Source organism: Natrix helvetica (genome assembly GCF_964273705.1).
Source record: "Natrix helvetica genome assembly, chromosome: 3".
NCBI classification, from domain to species: Eukaryota; Metazoa; Chordata; class Lepidosauria; order Squamata; family Natricidae; genus Natrix; species Natrix helvetica.
Genome location: NC_138549.1, coordinates 152,629,990 through 152,653,594, shown reverse-complemented (window position 1 = coordinate 152,653,594; position 23,605 = coordinate 152,629,990). Strand labels below are relative to the sequence as shown.

At 43.0% G+C, this 23,605-nt stretch overlaps 1 protein-coding gene across 13 annotated transcripts in view; it reads left to right on the top strand.

Annotated features, from left to right (window-relative positions):
- The window catches only part of ZMYND8 (zinc finger MYND-type containing 8), a 120,360-nt gene that overhangs the window by 43,878 nt on the left and 52,877 nt on the right, over positions 1–23,605 (top strand). For 12 of the 13 annotated variants that reach the window (XM_081948073.1, XM_081948074.1, XM_081948078.1 and 9 more), the window contains 2 exons: positions 9,812–9,960; positions 22,504–22,722. In XM_081948073.1, the coding sequence (XP_081804199.1) occupies positions 9,812–9,960; positions 22,504–22,722 (368 nt within the window). The remainder of the gene's footprint in view (positions 1–9,811; positions 9,961–22,503; positions 22,723–23,605) is intronic. The other variant, XM_081948070.1, reaches the window with a different exon arrangement.

Here is a 23,605-nt window from a genome sequence, read left to right as displayed (position 1 = left end):
TTTATTCCTTGAGGCTTTTGATGCCAATAAAAAACTATGAGTACTGCTTAACATCGATATATTTAGATACATTTTTCCTTTGCTTATGTACATAATTGTCTAAATATGTAATTAACTTATTTTGTATTTTATTTTACTGAAATTTAATAAGGCAAATTTGAAGAACCGTGATAGCACAGTGGTTAGAATGCAGTATTATAGTTAACACTGCCCATAGCCCGGAGTTCAATCCTGACTGGCTCAAGGTTGACTTAGATCCATCCTTCTGAGGTCAGTAAATTGAGGACCCAGATTGTTGGGGACTATATGCTGACATTTATAAACTGCTCAGAGAGCACGGTAAAGCACTATGGAGTGGTATATAAGTCTTAAGTCCTAGTGCTATTGCTATTGCTCTGTTTTTCAAAGCTTTATTTTGCCTTTCCTTATATTGATTTCCTGAAACACACTGTCCCTTAAGCCATATTTGACTAGATCCATGCCATTAACTATGGTTCACAAATATAGTAATATATACTATATATTACTATATATAGTATAGTAATGGGGGGGGGGAGGCCATTTTCGCCCTACCCAGGCTCCTAGAAAGCCTTTGGAGCTTGGGAAAGGCGAAAAATGGACCTACTGGGTCCACCGGAAGTCTGAAAATGGGGTGTTTCTGGCCTCAGTGGGGTGGAGGGGGCAGTTTTCACCCTCCCCAGTCTCCAAGAAAGGGGGGGCATGCATGGATGCATAGGGGCACAGCACAAGGGGGCATTAAATTATGGGGGTAGGTGCGCGCGATGGCATGTGCTTTTAACACCTGAGGCAAAAAAGGTACACTGGTCTAGTCCATACACTGTGCTGATGTTTCCACACACAATGCTGGCCCCTAGATTTTACCATTCAGTCTATATTTTCCTGCTTGCATCTTACACCTTGCCACTATATATTAGATTCCTTTGAGTATTCCCTGCATAATCTGCACCTCACGTCCTGTCTGTTTTTTGGTAGATCCCTGTTTTATGGATCTGGAGCTTACTGCCCGGTCTTGTGATGCTATAATCAAGTGTTGTCTTTTTTTCCAAGGGCTTTTCAGCTACTGGTAGACTTTTCAGTGTTAACCTCCTCAGTGACCTGCAAAGTTACGTCCTCTGCAGGATTTTGCCTGGCCATGCCACTTCCTCTTCTTGACATTCCTCCCATGTCTACTGCTGCCTCAGACATTCTCATTTTGGTGCCATCTTACTGATATACTCCTGGATGCTCTGGATTTCATCCCAGTAGTTTTGACACTCACCAGACCCCTCCTGCACACCTTTCTGGCTGGTGTCCATTCTTTGAGTGTTGGACTTGGGATGGAAGCCTCGGTGCATTGTGAGGAACTTCAGGATCTTAAAATCAGTAGGCTTCATGTCCTGCTTTTGGTCAGCTCAAGTTATTTTTATAGCCATTGGTCTAACTACCTTAGTGAGGAAAGATAAAATGATAATTCAGTTATCAGAATCATTAAAAATAAATATCTTCCTCTTCCCCCAAATATAGCTTGCTTGAATTTGGTAGACTCTTGGAGGTTTGGGCTTTGGTGTCATTTGTTTTTCCTTGTGGTCGTTATACAGCATTATTTTTAGCCCTTTGTGGAGTCTTTAGGATGCATTTAAAAATGTAAAAAAGACTTTGCTGGTTAAGTTAGTAATCTTATGAGTGTGTGTGTGTGTGTATGTGTGTGTGTGTATTTACTCTCTCTTCATGCTATTGTGCACATTTGATATAAGCCATGATGCACTTTGCTGCAGGAGCATGCTTGAACTTAATTGGGGTGGGGTGGGGTGTGTTTTGGTCTGTTTGCTGCAGTTTTTTTGCACTTCAAATGTAAAGAGTTACTTTTCCAGTAGAGTGGAGGGAGGGGTCACAGAAGGGTTATTACAGCCTGATTGGTCCATTTGACTGAGAGAAAACTTCTTAACCTTCGGCTTCTCCCGTTGGTTCCCAGTTTCCTCTCAGTCGGTCCAAGACTCAGGTTTGGTTCCTAGTAGGAGTGTTTTATGGTTTTCTAGTTAGTCAGTAGCATGATAATTGATCTTTGTAAATTTAGAATTTTTAATTTGATTACTTTAAAAATTTTTTTGTAGTGGGTCTGCCTTGCAGGGCTGTTGTTCGCTGCCCTCAGAAGGCTGGGAGACTCAGTAGGGGGGGCGCTGGCTTCCTTCCCCCGTCTCGAGGGTCGCTCCGGACTGATGCCTGGTGTCTCGGGCGTGCCGGGCGACCCTGCGTTCTCTGCACATGTTTTAAGAGAAAGTCGCAGCGCGCCGGGGCTTTTCAGCGCGAAAGCGACAGATCGGCTTCAGATTTGAATTGCTTGCAGTCCGGGGCCGGTTACAGCCCGTGGCGGCGGCACGGGGCCGTTTTTTCTTGAATTTGGAGATCTCCTGGTGATTTAGGAGCTCCAGCGACTTTCTTGGGTGCCGTTGGGGGCGGCGAGCGTGCAAGCGGCCGCCCGCAGGCAGAGGAAGCTAAGGGCGAGGTCGGTGGCCATTTTTAGGCACACTTTTGCCAGGGACCGCCCAAAGAAGCCGGCAGCCATTTTGGATCACGTGTCTGGGCATTGCAGCACGGAGAGGCTGGATATAACGTGGCCGTGCAGTTTGTAGTTTTACCGGAGGCCCGGAGCAGGCGATTCCCACCAGCTGAAGGGCTGTTTCTACTTCGAAATTCATTTGGTGCACGTGAGAGGGGCGATGGCTGATAGAACAGAGGCCCAGCAGGCCGCGCCGTCTCAGGCAGGCGATGATAAGGCTGAACCCACTCCCCCTGTTAGGCCTCGGGCTTCTAGGCCTTCGGCAGAGGACAGACCTTCCAGAGCTCTGAAAAGGGATGAGCTCAGGCGATCCAGGGCTATAGAGAAGGTCATCGAAAGAGCTGAGAAAAGACAGGCCCGGGATCCTGGGCCTAGATCCAGATCTCCACGCCCTGTGGCTTCCTGCCCTTCCCCACCTGTGGCCAGGGGGTTCAGCCCTTCTTCTTCTTCCTCTGCTTCCTCATGCAGATCTGATAGGAGTCAGCAGCGGGGGGGCCCTCGCTTTCCTTCTGTTTCCCTGGGGACTAGAGAGGCAGATAGGGGGGACCCGTTGGAAGGTACCTCTGCAGGTCCCGTTAGGGGTAGGAGATCCAGCAGGGCCTATGTGGCACCAGACTATGATTCAGGAGGTGATGAGGAGGATCTAGAACACCTCCCTGAGAATCTCAAAAGGCTTATTTCTGCAGCCATTTCTAGGGGCATTTCTCAAAGGGACAGGCCCTACCACCACAGTCGAGTTACTCCCTTTAGTAGGTCCAGATCTAGGGCTTCTTCTCCTTCCCTCATGAGTGAGGTCTTCTCTAGGGGGGAGGCACGGAGGGATGATTGGGGGTTCTCTGAGGAGGAGGATGCGGCTCCTGAGCCGCCTCGTTCTTCCAACCTTTTCCTCCAGGCCATGTTTAAACCATTACTTAAGAAGGCTAGGAGGACCACCAAGGTGGGCACGGGGGACCCCACGGTCCCACCGCCCACGGATCCAGACATGGTCATGTTCTCAGCGACGGCCACCAATAAGGAGGAGATTCCTGCTCCTCCTCTTTTCTTAGAGGTGGCTACTAGCCAATGGGCCCGTCCTTCTAACTTTCCCCCCCCAGGCAGCAACGACCGTCGCGCCTACAACATGGAAAAGTCCTTTGTGCAGGCTATTCAGCTTCCAGTTATAGATCAGCCCATAGCAGCTCTAGTCTCCTCTTCCCCAGTGGTCTCGGGGGACGCGGCAGACAAACTTAAGCCAGAGGACAAGAGGGCGGAGCTCACTTTACGTAAGAATTATAAGGCCTCAGCATGGGCGGTGCGGGCGGCGGCTGCCGCCTCGTACTTCAACCGCACAACGGTCATGTGGCTCCGCCAGCTTCAGGATCGCATTCCGATCCAAGATGAGCGGGTACACCAGGATTTAGCTAAAATTATGGCAGCGTGTCAGTATTCGGCTGATGCGACACTAGACGCTGTTAGATTTGGTTCTAGTGCCTTGGCCACCTCTGTGGCCTCCCGTCGGCTCCTGTGGCTCAGGAACTGGCAGATGGACTATAAAGCCAAGTGGGACCTGGTGGCTGCCCCCTTTGCAGGTCCAAATTTGTTCGGGGCCTCCTTAGACCCGATTTTGGTGGAGAACAAAGATAAAAAGAAGGTTATGCCTACATCCACCAAGAAGGCGGAGTCCCGTAGTCACCCCTATCGCAGGACCCAGTTCAAATCCTATGACAGGGATCAGGATCAGCGTTACCAACCATACAGGCAGGACAGGCAGTTCAATAGGCAGAACTTTCAAGATCGTTCTAGGTATCAGCCGCAGTCCAAGCGGCCCTTTCGAGGGGGGGGCGGCCGTCCCTTCCGCAGGGGGAAATGACTCGAACCCGAGTCATCCCATCGGAGGCCGCCTGGCACTGTATGCGGACAAGTGGGATCAGATCACATCGGACGGTTGGGTCAGGGCGACCGTTCGCCACGGCCTAAGGTTAGAGTTCCTCTCCAAACCCCCGAGTTTTTTCAAGGTCTTCCCCCCGGCTCGAGACCCGGGACGCCGTCGTCTCATGGTCCTCGCTGTCGCCCATCTCCTAGACATCAGGGCGGTGGAGGTAGTTCCGGGGCCGGAGAGGGGTCAGGGCTACTACTCACATCTGTTCGTAGTCCCAAAATCCTCGGGGGGTTGGAGGGCAATCCTCAACCTGAAACGTCTCAACCGCTACCTAGTCTACAGGCGGTTCAAGATGGCGTCCCTGAAATCAATCCTGCAGGGCATTCGGAAGGGGGATTACATGGCTTCGGTAGACTTGACAGAGGCCTATCTCCACATCCCCATTCTCCAGTCTCACCAGCGCTATCTCAGGTTTTCCCACCAGGGCAGGCATTACCAGTACCGGGCCCTCCCGTTTGGTCTGGCCTCAGCGCCGCGGACGTTCACCAAGCTCCTGGCAGCACTGGCGGCTTACCTACGTTCCATCCCGGTGAGACTTCAGTGCTACTTGGACGACGTCCTGGTCCAGGCGGAGTCCCTCCCCAGAGCCACGTCGGATCTTCGGCTGACGATCCGTTGGCTTCAGGAGTTAGGGTTTTCAGTGAACTTTCCCAAGAGCCACCTGTCCCCGTCCAAACAGATCCTCCACTTAGGGACAGTGATAAACTCCGAGTCAGGGAGGGTTCGCCTATCCCCAGACCGCTTGACCAGCCTACGTCAACTGGTCTCCTCCGTAAGAAAAAGAAGGTCTGTTTCCATCCTGACCTTGTCTCAACTTCTGGGGAAGATGGTCTCTTGTATAGGGATAGTGCCCTGGGCCCGGCTCCATCTGCGACCTCTCCAGTGGGCGTTGATTCCAGTCCAGAGAAGGATGATGAGCAACTCCTTGCGGCCAGTTCCTCTACCAGCGGAGGTGAGGCTCTCTCTTCAGTGGTGGATGTCCCCAGCGCTGCTACAGGGGGCTTGCTTTTGGGAGCCCGAGAGAGTCACCGTGACGACGGATGCCAGCCTCTTCGGCTGGGGGGCCGTGATGGACTCCGACATGACCCAGGGACGTTGGTCTGCCTCGGATCTCCGCCACAACATCAATTGGCTGGAGCTGAAGGCCGTGAGACTTGCCCTCAGGACTTTTCGTCATCACCTGCGGGGGCGCCATGTCCTCCTGCTCACGGACAATGTGGCGACAAAGGCCCATGTCAATCGCCAGGGGGGCACTCACTCCCGTTCCCTTTGGTGAGAGGCGCAGGCGTTGGGCTTGTGGGCAGAGAGACACTTAGCTTCGATAGTAGCGGAGCACATCTCGGGGGTGTCCAATCTTCAGGCGGATTGGCTGAGTCGCACGACCCTAGACGACGGCGAGTGGCAACTGGGGTCGGAGTTGTTTCTGAAGATATGCATCAGATTCGGCACACCCCTGGTGGACCTGTTCGCCTCCCCCGACAACGCCCAGCTGCCGCGGTTCTTCACCCATTTCCAGTCTCCGTCAGCGGAAGGAGCGGATGCTCTCAGGAGCCGGTGGCCCCCGGGCCTTCTTTATGCCTTTCCTCCCCTTCTCCTCGTTCCCCGTACGATAAGGAAGGTAGTCACAGAGAGGGCTCTCGTTATCCTGTTAGCCCCGTACTGGCCGAGGAGACCCTGGTTCGCGGACCTGGTCCAGCTGTCGGTAGCAGACCCCTGGAGGATTCCCCCAGGGGAGGTCGTTCTGAGTCAGGGGGCTTTGCATCACCCAGGGCCTCAGTGGCTTCATCTGACCGCCTGGCTATTGAACGGGGGATCCTGAGGGGGAGGAGACTATCGTCGGGAGTTATAGCCACCTTAGAGGCGTCCAGGAGACCGTCCACGGTTAGGATTTACAATGCCACTTGGAGGGCGTTTGCAAAGTGGTGTATTCCGTTGGGGTTGGATCCCTCTAGGGCTACCGTCCCGGACGTATTGGAGTTCCTTCAGAAGGGGTTAGAGGACGGTCTGTCGCATAATACGCTCCGGCGACAGGTGGTGGCTTTGGCCACCATTCTGGGGGGGGAGGGTTCCCCCACCCTTTCTCGTTCTCCCTTGATTAAGCGTTTTCTTAAAGGGGCGGCTAACATCCGCCCGCCTCCGGTTCATAGATTCCCGACCTGGGACCTCACTCTGGTCCTCAAGGCTCTGACAGGCTCCCCGTTCGAACCACTTAGGACGGTGCACATGCGCCTTCTCACCCTTAAGGTGGTGTTTTTAGTGGCCATTACATCGGCCAGGCGCATTTCAGAATTGGGGGCTCTTTCTTCTCGCAGTGATCTGTGTATAATCCACCAGGACAGGGTTGTCCTGCGTTTGGATCCTTTGTTTATTCCGAAGGTGAATTCTCAATTTCACAGGGCCCAAGAGGTTGTGCTTCCAAATTTTTGTCCCAATCCTGCAAGGGAGCAGGAGTTCGTGTGGCACAGGCTGGACGTCCGCCGCGCCGTCCGCATATAACTGAAACGGACGGAGGGCGTTAGGAGGACCGAGGCGTTGTTCGTCTCTTTTCAGCCGGGCTCGTTGGGACGTAAGGTGTCCTCTTCCACTATCGGGAGATGGATTAGGTTGGCCATAGTTGAGGCCTACAGTGCTTCCGGGAAAACTCCCCCGTCAGGAATCACTGCCCACTCCACCCGCAGTGCCGCTACCACTGCGGCCTGGGCTACCAGAGCACCCTTCGAGGATATTTGCAGGGCGGCCACTTGGGCCTCTCCTACGCCTTTCATTAGGCACTACCGTTTGGATGCGTATGCCTCGGCTGAGGCATCTTTTGGGCGGCGGGTCCTCCAGAGGGTGGTGGCCGATCCTTCACCTGGGACCCAGTCTACCCGCCCGGGGACGTAGCTTGGGTATGTCCCTTCTGTGACCCCTCCCTCCACTCTACTGGAAAAAGAACGTTGGTCTTACCTGAACGTTTTTTTCGGTTGAGTGGAGGGAGGGGTCACATTCCCGCCCTAGTTAGATAGACAAGGTCCGGGAGGTGTAGGATCGGGTGGCCCCGGGGGGGCTTTCCCTTGTCTTTGTTTGTTGTTACAGATGCATGCAACGACATCACGGAAACTGGGAACCAATGGGAGAAGCCGAAGGTTAAGAAGTTTTCTCTCAGTCAAATGGACCAATCAGGCTGTAATAACCCTTCTGTGACCCCTCCCTCCACTCAACCGAAAAAAACGTTCAGGTAAGACCAACATTCTTTTTCTGATCTTGGCTGTGTGTACGGCTCATGAATAATTTTTGTTCTGTGCTATATACTGTGTACTATAAATAATGTAAGGTAATTTCATTCAAGATGTCAATGCTGACAGCCAGGCAGAGAGAGGTGTTTTTGGTGTGTTTCCAAAGTTTTTCTTTCCTTTTGCTAATTGATTCCTCTACACAAAACAGAAAGAAACTGCTATTCTTCTTTTTTTTACTTGTTGGTAGAAACCAGCCATGGTAGAAGGAATGTAATCTGTAGTTGAATCTTTACACATGTAAAGAGATAATCCATGTTCCTGACCATCTGCAAGATTAGATGGACAACAAGCAAATCAGGAACTGAACTTTTGTTTTAAAACATAGTTATAGGAAGCCCCTAGTAACTAACTGTAATTAATTTTATATATTCTGCCATGGAAGAGGCAATTAATTGAACAGGTTGTGTCTTGTGTGCCAGATGAATGCAGTTTAAGTCTCTTCATAATCCTTTCAATTAAGATACTACCCAGAGCAAATTATTATTTTTAGTTGAAAGAAAACTAAGGGGAAGTCTGCCACATCTTTAATTATTAGCCACATTATTTCATTTATTTGGAATGGTTGTAACCTTTCATATGTGGGATTTTGTTTTGTCTCAAAGGTGCTGGTCCAGGATATGGACTTGAATTCCCAGAGCACATTATTCTGTTCTGTTGGGAAAAAAATATGTATTATGAAAAATACATATTATTCATTTTATGTATTTTGATTACTGTATTTATTTACATTGCTCCAGATGTTACTAACATAATAAGATGTTAGGAAATATTGTGGTTTAAAAACACACAAACTAAAGAAATCCAGTCATTGTTTTTTTTCTTATGGGAAAGGATTTGGAGCTTGTTGTTCCGGTTCCACAAGAGGCCAGGAGGTCTAATTGTTTACAGTTTTAAAATTGGGCAAAGAGTAAGGATTTGCATGTAGTGATTTCTCCTTGTATACTTCTACACTCTGTATTTGACTATTTTTGCAAGTTCCTAAATTTACAGATGAAGATTATGTAAGACGGTCATTAATTTCTGTTCATAGTAATAGAACTAATAGTCTCTGGTAATGTAGGAATAATAATTTAAAATGGAATATTATTGAGGAGTATTTTGAGGAAACAATCTAAATCAAGAATTATTACATTGGACAGTATCAAAATTCCAACCTAATAATTTACCTGCATTAAAACAGTTTCATGAAGTCACTGTGTTTTGTTTAGTATTTTTAGTCTGAATTAAACTGAATTAAGTTATTTTAGTCATGTGAACCTGCCCTTAGCTATTCAATTAAAATAGAAACTGTTAGGTGTTTTGGTACTTTTATATATATCATGTTTATAGTTAAACGAGGAATGTGCCTGATTTTGCTTCTGACTCCTCCCCAATTGCTATGGTGATTCACATAAGGCACGGTGTCAAACTCACTGTGTCATGTTGCCGTCTCACGTTGTTTCGCAACTGTTTTCCCATTAGCGGAGCTGGGTTAGGCATGGCCTGTGCATGATGCATCCGGCCCGCGGGCCACCAGTTTTGACACCCCTGACCTAAGGTTTTCTCTATCATCCACACTCAGCAGGTACATCTTCCTGATCTCAGTTAACCAATGAATGTAGCTTTAAACCAACCTATTTCACAGCATGTCTACATTCTCTGTTTAATTTTTGACTGTACATTTCATGTATCTTGAATTTAGGCTTTTATTATGATTAGCTGGTAAGCCATATTAGTTGGGGAAGGAGTCAGCAGATATAGCTTGATATATTTTATGATTAACAAACAGAAAGATATGATGTGAATTGATGTGATAACTGACATACACACACTACTGAAAAATGTGCATGTGAATATGAAAATTAATTTAAGATTTCTGGGCTGGCTTAATATTGCAGTAGAACTTCTGTAGAATAAAGCATTTTAGTTTTGCCACTGATATGAAAGCAAGAAACTCGCTGCAAGAAACTTGCTTTTATATCAGTGACAAAACTAAAATGCTTTTTTTTAAAAAAGTTGTGCAAGTGTAATAATATCCTATGATTTTTTCAGTGTTGTAATTCTTTAATCCTTTTTAAAAAGATCCTGGCTCTGCTGAACGTACAGCTCAAAAAAGGAAGTTTCCAAGTCCACCACACTCTTCTAATGGTCATTCCCCTGAAGATTCATCAACAAGCCCAATTAAAAAGAAAAAGAAACCTGGCTTATTGAACAGCAATAATAAAGAACAGGTAATAGAAGTCGTGGCTATGAAGCAATGTTGCATGTTGTAAATGAAATTGTGATAGTATCTAAATGCTCTAGTTTGTCTGATTATAGCAAATGTTCTTTGACAGTCATGTTTATTGCTGCTTGATTTCTAACTTCGTTCAACTAAGATTTTTTTTGGTGTAAAAATAAGTAAATTCTTGATGAAGCAACTTCTGATAGTAAACAATACATATATATTTATACACAAACATACATACATACATGCATACATACATACATATATACATATATACAGATAGATGTAATAGATACACATACACAGATGGCCCATTTTTGGCTGGCAGAGTGCTACTGAAGGCTTGGGAGGCCGAAAACGGGCCAAACGGGATCCCGTTTTTGGCCCGCAGAGTGCTTGCAGGAGTTCACAGAGATTGAAAACAGGTTGCTACAGGAGGCGCTTGTCCCATCTCTTCCCTGCCACCCCACCCCACCCCCACGACACTGCTGGTCTAAGTGCTATTGCTGCTATTTATTCTGAATATCACTTGCTTTGATGTATTAAAAATAACATCCATTTTGGACTAGTAGCTGCACACAGGGTCTTTTTTGCCCCTCTGATTCCCATCATAAGTCAGTAAATCAAAAACAGTTTCAGTATTTAGCAGAAAGCCAGATTCAAAAAATAGTAAAGCAAGCACAAGGCTCCAACCTCTTTTGGGCAACCCAAAAATAATAAGCCCTCCCCTTTAATAAGCCCAAAGCCATATTTCGTAGGTCAAAAAATATAAGACCCTGTTGTATTTTCAGGGAAACACGGTAGTAGAAAATGGAATTTTCAGAATAATGGAATCGAATTTCCATAGTAATAACTGTATTGCATTGATAAAAGTTGATTTATAAAAATCGGGTGTATTAAGCAATGTTTCTGTGTACAGTAATATATTCACCACTGATGGTTAGTTATTAGAAGTGTTTGTTTTCTACCACTTCAATTGCTGTGTCATAAAACAAGGTTGATGAATGGGGAGTCCTTTAACTCTTGATGAACTCCAGTTTTCATAAATCCTATCCACTATTGTCAATAGCAAGATATGAAGAGATTTAGTCCAAAAACATGTTATACATAAATTACGTATAAATTACTAATATAAATGTCATATGAATATTGTAATTGTTATATATTGTTCATGATTTAGCCATGATGCTTGCTAAAGCTTGTTAAGATGCTTATTTATTTGACTTTCAGACTGTCTCAGTTGCCATAGAAACCCTAAGCAACAGACAGCAATGCAATAAAGGTTTATGTACAATGTGTACAATCATCATGGCACAATCCAACCACAATAAAAATAAATACATTAGAATTAAGCAGCAGTTAAAATTATATAAAAGGAACAAAATTAGTATATACTATGAAAAATCTATAATCAAAATGAAAATACTATACAATTATAAAATCTTAAAATCTATCTGCCATCTAACTTTATTAATAAGATTTAAAAACAGCCTTACTGCCATTTTCAGCATCAGCTCTTGGCCACCACCACTAATCAGACTGCTTCACTGAATAAATTGGATTTTCAAATCCTCCTTAAAAGCATTAAAATTAAGTTAATAGAAATTAAAACAGTCTGGCAATAACAGTAAAAACATTAGCCCACATTATGGTTAATACAGCAGTTTTGCAATTTATAAGACAATAGAATAGAATAGAATGTAGATTTTTAAATTAAACTCCATTCAAGATGTTTACATTTTTGCAATCCAATCAACTAAGGATATTGTTTTAATCTGAATTAGTGAATGAAGCTGTTCTGAAATAGTATACGTTACTTGTTATAGTAGAACTAATATTAAAAGGGATCCTTGGACAAAACAGCTGGACTAGTTGGGTGCCCTAGTAGAAAAATTGAGCAACATTGTTGGAACATCTATAATGTTTTTAAAGCTGTGGATCAACAAATAAAGTTATGGGACCAGATGGACTGGAGGGCTAGAACTTAATCTAGCCTATACAGAACTATACAGACACCTAACTTCAGAGGACAGAGTGTGTTTGATACATTATGCATCACTTCTTGAGAACACGCATCTGCATCTTTTCCAAGGTTTTGTGGCTGGCCTCCATAACTTTGTATACAATGCCTGGAAAAATGTACATTTGTCTTAAGATATTTCCAACAGGTGGTACTTGCACTTTCATTCATGCACCAAAAGATATTGTTTTTCAAATCCAAATCTCTGCACAGGTCGACTGTTATTTCTTTGATGTGTTCTCAGGAAATCTGTAAAATATCCCAATGCTGAGAAATGCAAAATGTTCCTTCCCCTGCCTGCTGTCATGCCCTAGATGTACTAGTGATGCTGTTTCTGCTAGGGAACATGCACTAGTGTCTCCACCATGAAATCTGTTACAGTGATGCTCTGCCCATCTGATTTTGTATGTGGATCCATATATAGTGAGGTACAGATACAGCCAAAAGTATTAGTGCCCCTCAACTTTTTCCCAAAGTAGTGCCACATGAACTAAAGAATGGTAGATGCTGTTGGTTTCAATTTCTTTCACAGCAAATTAGGATTTTCTGGAGAAAAGTTGGGAATATCAACTTTACATTTGGAAATTGAACATCTCTTAGTTCTCTACTTGATTGTGTACCATTAAATTGCTATTGATTTTTAGTGACTCCATAGGTTCCAGAACAATCTGTCCCCAATTTGACTCTTCAGGTCCTTCCAACAGTGCATCCATTGTTACTGTCATCGAATCCCATCCACCATGCTGCTGTTCATTGTCCTCTTCTCCTGCCTTTGTTTATGTATTAGACTTGTATGCTACCCATCTGGCCAAAGGTGATTCCTTCCTTTCACCCTTCCCAGCGTTATAGACTTCTCAAAGCAGCTGGGTGTTTTCATATGTGCTGAAATATGGTGATTTAGTTCTTCATAGTACACTGTTACTGATATCTTTTTAAAAGAGTTCCATGGAATAAAAAGCATATAATAATTACAACTTGTAGTATAAAGTTGAAATCTACCATGGAAAGTCTCCATTGTGCACTAATGTTGGGTATTAAATTAAATTCAATCATTAAAATCTAAGGACAAATGGGGAGAGCAGGGGTGGAGTGGGGGGAAGTGGGATTTTATTCCCCCAGAGATTAGACTTGCCCCAACAGGGAATTAAAAACCTGCTTTTGCCATCAAGCCTAATAGCGTGGCTGAACCCATTTCTTGGTCAAGGTTACATTGAAAGTGTGATGTCTTGGTAATTCTCAACTGGGGACACACGCTTGACCTGATTTTCATCTCTGGACAGTGGATGAATGATCTAGATTTAGGGGATATTTCTATCCAACCCTTGTCATGGTCTAATCATTTCTTCCTTAGGCTTGACTTCCATACTGCTACCTCTCGCCGCAGGGAGGCGGAACCAATTAGATGGTTCCGCCCCAGGCAACTGATGGACCCTGAAAGGTTCCTGATGGAGCTTGGGACTTTTCCTGAATCCCTTGCTCACAGTTCGGACGAAGCCCTAGCGGAAGCCTGGGATAGGGTGGCTACTGGGGCCTTGGAACGCATTGTGCCTTTGCGGCCTCTGACCCAGTGCCGATCCTGGGTAGCTCCCTGGTTTACCGAGGAGCTCCGGGAGATGAAACCCCAGAAAAGACGCCTAGAGAGTGATTGGAGGGCCAGCCGGTCCAAATCCGACCAAACACTAGTAAGAATTCATATTAAATCCGACTTAATGGCAATAAAAGGAGCAAAATGGCAACATTTTTTCGCTCTTATTGTGTCCGCAGATAACTGCCCAGCTGCCTTGTTTAGGGTGACCCATTCCTTACCTAATCAAGGAACTGGGGAAGACCCCTTGCAGGGTAGGGCTGAGGAATTTGTTCAGTATCTATAGGATAAAATCGCTCAGATTTGGACAGGCTTGGACTCTGACTGGGTAGATTCTGGCGAGTCGACGGGGATGAATCTTGTGGAAACTATCTGGGATGAGTTTGACCCTGTGACTCCCGAGGACATGGACAGGATTATGGGGAGACTCAGTGCTGCCACTTGTGTGCTGGACCTGTGTCCCTCTTGGTTAGTTTCGGCTTCCCGGGAGGTGACACAAGGCTCGCTCCAGGCGATTACCAACACTTCATTGAGAGAGGGGTTCTTTCCCACTGCCTTGAAGGAGGCGGTGGTGAGGCCCCTCCTTAAGATGCCTTCCCTGGACCCAGCCTCTTTAGCCAATTATCGTCCGGTCTTCAACCTTCACTTTCTAGCAAAGGTTGTTGAGAGAGTGGTAGCACGTCAGCTTCCCCAGTACCTGGATGAAGCTACCTGTCTGGATCCATTTCAGTCGGGTTTCAGGCCTGGGTACAGCACGGAGATGGCATTGGTCATGTTGGTTGATGATCTCTGGCGGGCCCGGGACAGGGGTTGCTCCTCTGTCCTGGCCCTATTATACCTCTCGGCGGCTTTCGATACCATCGACTATGGTATCCTACTGCGACGACTCAGGGGGTTGGGAGTGGGGGACACCGTTTTGCAGTGGTTCTCCTCCTACCTGCCGGATCGATTGCCGTTCGTGTTGACTGTAGGGCAGAATCGACCCCGAGGTGCCTCACTTGTGGGGTGCCCAGTGATCGGTTCTCTCACCCCTCCTGTTCAACATATATATGAAACCGCTGGGCAAGATCAATGATTTTGGGGTACGGTATCATCAATACACTGATGATACCCAACTTTTCATCTCTACCCCAAACCATCCAAACGATGCCCTCGACATGATCTTCTGATGCCTGGAGGCTGTGCGGATCTGGAGGGGACAAACAGGCTCAAGCTCAATCCCGCCAAGACTGAGTGGCTGTGGTTTCCGTCATCCCGATGGGTGCATCTTGTTCCATCTTTGATGATAGGGGGAGAAATCTTAGCACCCTCAGAGAGGGCCTGCAATCTGGGAGTCCTCCTGGATACGCGGCTTAGTTTAGAAGAACACCTGATGGCCGTGTCCAGGGGGGCCTTTTACCAGGTTCGCCTGGTATGCCAGTTGCGCCCCTTCCTTGATCGGGATGCCCTGTGCACAGTCACTCACGCCCTCGTCCTTTCTCGCCTAGACTACTGTAACGGTCTCTACATGGGGCTGCCCTTGAAGAGCACCCATAGGCTTCAGCTGGTCCAGAATGCAGCCACGCAGGTTGTCATGGGGATACCTAGGTGCTCCTATGTTACACCCCTTTTAGGGGGCCTGCACTGGTTGCCGGTTGTTTTCCGGGTGCGATTCAAGGTGTTAATTATGATCTTTAAAGCGCTCCGTGAGACCACCTACTGCCACTGGTAGTCTCCCACCATCCAGTACGATCCCACAGAGTTGGCCGCCTCAGGGTGCCATCGGCCAGGCAATGTAGGCTGGCGACCCCCAGGGGGAGAGCCTTCTCTGTGGAAGCGCCTTCCCTTTGGAATGAGCTGCCCCCGGAGCTTTGCATAATTCCCGACCTCCGGTCCTTCTGGCACGCCCTAAAAAGTTGGCTTTTCCAGCAAGCAGGCCTGGTCTGAATAAAATTAATTATTAATTTTAATTGTTAATTTTAATCTAATTTCTAAATCTTATTGTAAATGTCTTGGATTTTTTGCATATTCTATTTAATCTTCCTTTTAACTTTTGTAATATGTGTTTTTATGTTGTATGCCGCCCTGAGTCCTTTGGGAGAAGGGCGGCATATAAATCCAATAAATCTAAACCTAACTACTATTTTATTTATGTTGTTTCCAATATTGGTGGCTATTTTTTACTTGCTTTTTATTCTACTTTGTCAGCCTCCCAGAATCATTTATGCAAGATGGGTGGCCATATAAATTTATTAAATAAATGATAATATTAACAAAGTCAAATTAATACTATATTTTATCTGTCACATTTGTACCATTTATTTTCATTAGTTCTCAAATTTTAATGTTACAAAAGAAAGGGAAAATGTCTCAGTCTTTTAACTACCCAACTCATAAGTCTACACTCCTGTGTGCCATCTTGTCCTTACTTATTTTTATTTCTCTTTCTAAGCTAGCCTGGAATATTGTGACCTTTTGGCATAAGATTTCTTTGGGTCTATAATTTTAGTTATATTTTTCATTAATTATAGCTTTGCAGCTTTTTTGAGATCCAATAATTGCAACTCCTTACATGATACTATGTATGTTACCATACATTTGTAAAAAAAAAAAATTTTTTTTCCAGTTTTATTTATCTTCAGATTGAATTTTTCATGGTTACAGAAAAGGTGCCTTCTCTTATTTTCATTAGATAAACTTAAGAAATTGGCAGGACATAGAAGAGACTTTAAAAAAAAAGATTCAAAAAAACAAGTTGGCCATGTTATAGGCATTAGCAGTACTGATTTAATGCTTAAAGGTAATCAAGATTACTATTTGAATTGCACCCTCAAGCATTTTTAAGACAATATGACTCTTCATATGAGCAGATGATATGATCTCAATAACATGTTTCAGTTAACTGTCTGGCTGCTGGATTTTACATCAGCTGACATTTCTGGACACTTCAGTAGCAATCCCTAGAGCATATAGAAAGGTAATTTAAGGATATCAGTTACAGTGTCCACATCTGATATATCTTTCAGTGAAGATAACTTCTGCATATCTCCAGAGTCTAATATAGTTATTTATTTTGAGATAAAACATAAAATAATAATAATAATGTTGAACAGATTTCCCAAGGTTCATTTTAAACTTAATCCAGTATAATTTTAGGTATTGAGATTATAGTAATTTAAACAATCATGTAATTTATTACATGATTACATTGGGTTAAAAAGACTGGAAATATGTAAGAGATGTTGGATACTGTTTCTGTCTTGTTTTCTTACTTGAAAAACTGAATATGTCAAATCTCAAGTGTGATCTTTTTATTTTGCTGAAGATAATATGAGTGAGGAACCCTCTAAAGACTAATTAGAAGTTTCTTCTAATTGGAGTTGTGGGAACATTTTATTTTACTGCTGCTTGATCAATTGTTCTATCAACCTTTTATCAGTTTTCTATTCTACACTACTGCTAGTTATTTTGCAGTGCATTTTTAGAAGTTCGACTACCATATTTTGGAATGCCATATTATAAAAATAATAATAGTCTAAAGTCATATACAGTACATGAAGTTATTTTTGTTAGGATTCTATTTTATTTTATTATATCCTAAAAGCTTTATTAATCTTAATGTGTACATTGTCTGCTTGTATATAATTGTTAAAGGGATTTCATGTGTTAATGAAATGAAATGATAATGGGAGTTTGAAATATATCCTCACTCAAATTCAAATATCTTTACCAACTGGCCAGTCTTTGAGCAGTTTTTACATTAAAAAAGAGAAATAGTTTAATACAGCCATTTGTTATGTTGTTGGGGGAACAATGGGACAATAAGCAGCATATCAAATTAAAGGTTGTGCACCATTCTGTGACTTAAGATATTTGGTCACCTGATGTGTGAGTGTGACTCCTACTATCCTTTAAAAAGTAATTCTGGTAGTCCACAACTTATGACCGTAATGGAACCTGCCCATTAGGATCATAAGGTGTGATGGTTGTAAAACAGGTCATCATGTGACTGATGCACCTTTTTTATGGCAGTCATTGAGCAAATGTCATTGTCATTAAGCAAACCAGTTGTTCACCATGCCCCCCCCCCAAAAAAAAACAATTTTTGGCAAAAATGTTAAGCACAGTGACATGACACTGAGATGCTGCAAATGGCCATAGATGCTACTGAAAATGAGAGACTGAGTAACAACTTACACGATGACTATACTGGATTGGTTAGGTTGCACTTGGAAAAGGCAGTCCTGAAAGTACTGGAGGAGCTAAGCTATAAAGAAGTTTATAAATTAAAACCAGGACTTTGAAATGTAGCTGCGGTATTATTGGATGCTAACGCAGAGCCTTCTATTTCTGAGATGCAGATAAAAATTCTGGGGTCCACAATTTCAAATCTCCTGTCAACCTTTAGTGACTATGAATGCAAGATTCCCATTGGCAATTAATAAGAGTTAGATTATCCAGGAGCTTATTTAGATTTATTACACATTAGCAAGATAAAAAGCATCCAACACCACATTTTCAAACAGTGAGCCAATTATTGTCCCCATTGATTCCGATATCTGTTATCTAGTTTAAAAATATGAGGAAGATTTTTTTCTGGCAACTCTTCACAATTAATTTTCAAGCAGCTTCAGTTTTTTTCTGCAACAAATTCATAATTATTTAAAGAAATCCTCCAAACATAAGTTATGTATTGTGGATGGAACTTGATTTCCTTTATTGACAGAAAAAAAATATTGCTTGTGAATGGGATTGGGTTGGGTTTTTTTTTTTTTTTTGTACTCTTACATTGCAACAGTTAATTGCTGCTAACTGTTCAGATTATCATGGATGAAGCAATTTTAAAATTAAATTTTAGGTGTCTAGTATAAATTGTACCAGTAGTTAAGAACAGAATCTCAGTAACACTGCAACAGAACAATTTAATATAATAGTAAAAAAAAACCAATACAAGTGAGCAGAATACTTTGACAAAGATTAGTCTCTTCATAAGTAATAGTTTGCCCTAATTATTTGATTGGATAATTTATAAGATAATTGAAATTGAAGACAATATTAGCTAGGTATTTGGGCTATGTCCATTAGTACACAGCATGTGCAAGAAAGAAATATATATTTTTTAATGGTTTTAATAGACTTGGAGGAGATTCTCTTACATAGTTGAAAGCACAGATAAGACACTGAAAAGAAAGGAATGACCAAAAGGTGCAAATGGTTACTGAAAAGTATAGATGCAATGGAAGATTAGCTGATGCTTGAGATAAGCTGTTTTTGGTGAATGTAATCCTTTTCTATTCTCTCTTTCCTTTCCTTTTTTCCCCTTTCCTGTTATTCTCTTGGCCTCATTTCTTCCCAATTCTATTCCCACTTTTCCTTTCCTTCTCAGGTGCAGATACCCTTTCCACCAACTCCTTATTCTGTATTAATTTTATGCCTTTTATTTGTTTTACTGTATTTTGGAAAGAAGAGAATGTGGATCAGAACAACTTGTAAATGATATAAGCTACATGATGGACAGGAGCCAGAGCCATTATTAGAGCCTATTTTGTGCCAGTTCGGGTGGTAAATGGAACTATTTACAATACAATACAATAGCAGAGTTGGAAGGGACCTTGGAGGTCTTCTAGTCCAACCCCCTGCCTAGGCAGGAAACCCTATACCGTTTCAGACAAATGGCTATTCAACATCTTCTTAAAGACTTCCAGTGTTGGGGCATTCACAACTTCTGGAGGCAAGCTGTTCCATTGATTAATTGTTCTAACTGTCAGGAAATTTCTCCTCAGTTCTAAGTTGCTTCTCTCCTTGATTAGTTTCCACCCATTGCTTCTTGTCCTACCCTCAGGTGCCTTGGAGAATAGTTTGACTCCCTCTTCTTTGTGGCAACCCCTGAGATATTGGAACACTGCTATCATGTCTCCCCTAGTCCTTCTTTCTATTAAACTAGACATACCCAGTTCCTGCAACCGTTCTTCATATGTTTTCGTTGCTGCCGTTGTTGCCCAGTGGCTGCATTTGGGTGACTTAGTCCCTCTCCGTAGGGAACAATACCGAGGTTCACCTAAAGTGTCGCTGTGAAGAATATGCTATGCACCTGGCAGACAAAGTTGGACTCCAACATTGTAGCAGAATCAATGAAGGTAGTGGGGCTTACATTTTGCAAGGTGGTATGGGAAGAATTTGAGCCCATGGAACCTGATGAAATGAACAGAGCACTCTCAGTTGCTAGTTCAGCTACTTGTGTGTTGACTTCTCCTGGCTAATTAAGTCCATATGGGAAGGACATGTTGAGTTGGTCTGGATGGTAGTTAATTCCTCAAGAAAGGGAGTGATACTACCAGCTCTTAAAGAGGCAGTAGTGTGCCCCCTCCGCGCTTGACTCACTTGTTTGCACAGCTTCTGTCCGGTCTCCAATGTTCTCTTTCTAGGCAAAGTGGCAGAGAGAGAGGTCACATAACATCTTCAGAGAACCCTGAATGAGACAGATTATCTAGACCCCTTTCAGTAGGAGTTCACAGCGGCATTTGGAACTGAGAGACATTTATTGTACTAATGGATTATCTCTGGCAGAAGCGAGATGGAGGTAGTGCATCCATCTGGCTCTTCTTGACCTCTCAGTGGTGTTCCATACCACTGATCATGATATCTTTCTGGGCTGGTTTCAGGAATTGGAAGGTGAATGGCACTGTATTGTACTAGTTGTTCTCCTTCCTCAGGGTTCGGCCTCAGGGTACTTTTGTCTCTCCCCTTCTATTTAGCATTTATACGAGGCTGCTGGTTGAGGTGATCCAATGGTTGGGATGAGTTATCAATATGCTGCTGATACCCAACTTTATATTTCTACCCCAGGCCCTTTGAGTGATGCTGTGAATGTCCTATCCCAGTATCTGGAGGCTTTAGGGGACTAGATGGGTGATATGAATACTGACTCAACTCGGGCAAAATGGAGTCGCTGCGAGTATTGGGAGAAGGAGACAAGATTCTTCCATGTTTAGTTCTGGATGGGGTTACACTACTCAAGACTAACCCATTGTGCAATATGGTGGTTCCTGCTCAAAGAGCAGGTGGCAGGCATGGCTAGGAGAGCCTGTGCACACCCATATCTGGACCAGGAGGCCCTGCTCACAGTAATTTATGCCCTTGTAACTTCTCATTTAGACTACTGTAATACACTCTACATGAGGCTGTCCCTGAAGAGCATTCGGAATTTTCATCTACTGCAGAATATGGCGGAATAGTAGTAAATGGTACCAGATATACACCTCATGTAACACCATTTCTGCCTCAGCTGCATTGATTACTGGTGTGATTCCAGATGCAATTCAAAGTGGTGGTTGTCACGTTTAAAGGCCTACGTGGCTTGAGACTGGGATACCTCTTTTTCCAAGGGTCTCTACCTGTTCAACCCGATTTAGCAGAATGGGCATGCTGCAGATCCCGTCAGTCAAAGGGTGTCTACTGGTGAGGAAAAGAAGGCAGGCTATTTACGCAGTGGCCCCTGCTCTATGGAACATCCTTCAGCTATTGGGCCCAACCCTGTTAGCCTTGTGTAAGACTAGAGAAACCTGATCCAAAATGTGAATATCTAGGAATTTAGATAATGGTTCAAGACACTGCTGCATAAAATGTTCACACTTGGGCTCCCAGACAGAGTAGCTGCCGGAGTACTTATGGAAGGGATTATAAGTAAAATATGTATTTGAGGGGACAATCTTACAAATCATGTTGTGCTATTAACTTGGCTGAATGTTAATTACCATAGATTGTTAATAGAAGTAAGTGATACTATAGCGATTCTTCCATTGTTTCTTAAAACAAACTTCTCAATACAGTAGTATTTAATATAATTATGTTCCCTTAACAGAACTAATTCAAAATATATTCTGTGCCTTAAAAAGAAGCCAAAACATACAATACATCATTATTACGTGCCTATGATATATGTTAGCAATTCATCTAATTGTCCAATTCCTTTGGTAAAAGAGTTTGAAGTATGGAAACATGCTAGATAAATCACAGCTTCATTGATTTCTGTAATAGAAGTTGTTAGGTTTAAAACATAACATAATTATACATACTGTTTGTGAAAACAGTTGTATTTTCCCATTTTCAGTAGATTAGCAAATATATCTGTGTCACTTTCATTGTATATCTTATTCTCTCTCTCTCTCACACACACACACGCACACACCAAAAAGTGCAGGCTGGGACCTAATATATTTATAAGATTGGGTTCACAGATAAGGAGGCTGGAGATGGTTGGCAGACAATCAGCTGAAAGTTATTCCTGTTATCCTTGAAAAGAATCGCTTGCCAGTTCACAGGAAGAAATTAGAAAGAACTAAGAAAGTCTCTTTACTAATGTATTATGGGATAAATAAGTTCTTGGAGGGAAATAGTTCAGTTTCAATATTCTTGTAATTAGCTTAAGTCTCAATAAATATTTTAAAAGAAGTTTCATTGTGAACCATGCTTTGAAATTATTTCTGATTTGAGTCAGCTATTAGAAAGCCTAACACCTTTTTTTCCAGCTCTGTCTCAGTCCATCTCACAACCCCAGCTCCATCTTTTTCCAGTGGTCGCTTTTTACATTGAGAGGACATATAATTATTTGCATGTTTCAGTTATAGAAGTTTGTGATCCAGATCAATTCTATATAGCATAAAGAATAAAACCCTCTTCATCTATCCCTAAATCCTGATTGTATTTTTTTCAATGCCACAGAATTACTAAGCAAATGAATAATGGTTTATATAGTTTGCCTCTAGTTGACGATCGCATGCATATGATTTGGAAAAATTATATTTAATGAATATAAGCTGTGTTTTCAAATGCTTGGTGTGCTGAATGAAAGATTGGAACTGCATAAACATTAAGTGGGGGCTGGTTGGTCATATTTGCTTATTTTAATTTTAAAATGCAAATTTGTTTTGAAACCAAACCTGTCTTTCTTGCCTACATTTCAGTCAGAACTAAGACATGGTCCGTTTTACTATATGAAGCAGCCACTCACCACAGATCCTGTTGATGTTGTACCGCAGGATGGACGAAATGATTTCTATTGCTGGGTTTGTCACCGGGAAGGCCAAGTCCTCTGCTGTGAACTCTGCCCTCGGGTTTATCATGCTAAGTGTCTGAAACTGACAGCGGAGCCAGAGGGGGATTGGTTTTGCCCAGAATGTGAGGTATGAGGCCCATATTTGTTTCCCTGCTCCTAATTTCTCACTTTCTAGAAAATTGTTCTTTTACCATTGACTTTGACCATGTAGTCATGTCTTGAAAAGATAGGTTAATGTAAATAATCATACAAATTAAGGCCTTTACCATATTTAGCGGTTTTATGTTTTGATATGATGTTGGGTTTTTTATTCACAATTTATTTCGTAGGCTCATTGGATTTGTTTTGTCAGCTATCATGGAGAAGGGCAGGATGTGAAGAGAAAGTAGAGGATACTAAGATTACATGTTATCATGATAAAATGTTTTACTGTGGTATTTTCCTAATTTTATTTTGAAATTATACATTTTGTGTATTAAGTATTCTTTGTATAAGTTGAAAACGTTTTAGAACAAAGCAGTTTCCAGAAATTTAAAATACCATTTAAAATACAATTCTAGACCATGGACATGCTCAAGAAAGATTGGGACTATAAATTGACTAGATTCAAAGTTGATCACTCTTAGAAAATTCATTGAAATTAACGAGATTTAAGGAGGTAGTAGTTCTATTGATTTCAACATAATCATATCTAGATTCAGGCTATTCATTTCAGTGTATATAGTTCATTGCCTTATGGGCCTTTAAAATCAATTAGGAAAATAATGAAGTGAAAGTGAAGCCTGCTTCCAGTCATGCTGGATTCTGTAATGGATCATTCCTGTAGTTTTATTGGCAAAAATAAATAAGTAACTTGCCATTGCTTTATTTCCCAGTCTGTTTTATAGCCCTAAGTTTTCCTAGTGGTCTGCCATCCAAATGCTAACTTGATGGGACTCTACTTAGCTTTTTGATATTGGTCAGATGTATTCATGTACCCGGACAAAACATCTACGCTCCCCCATGGAGAA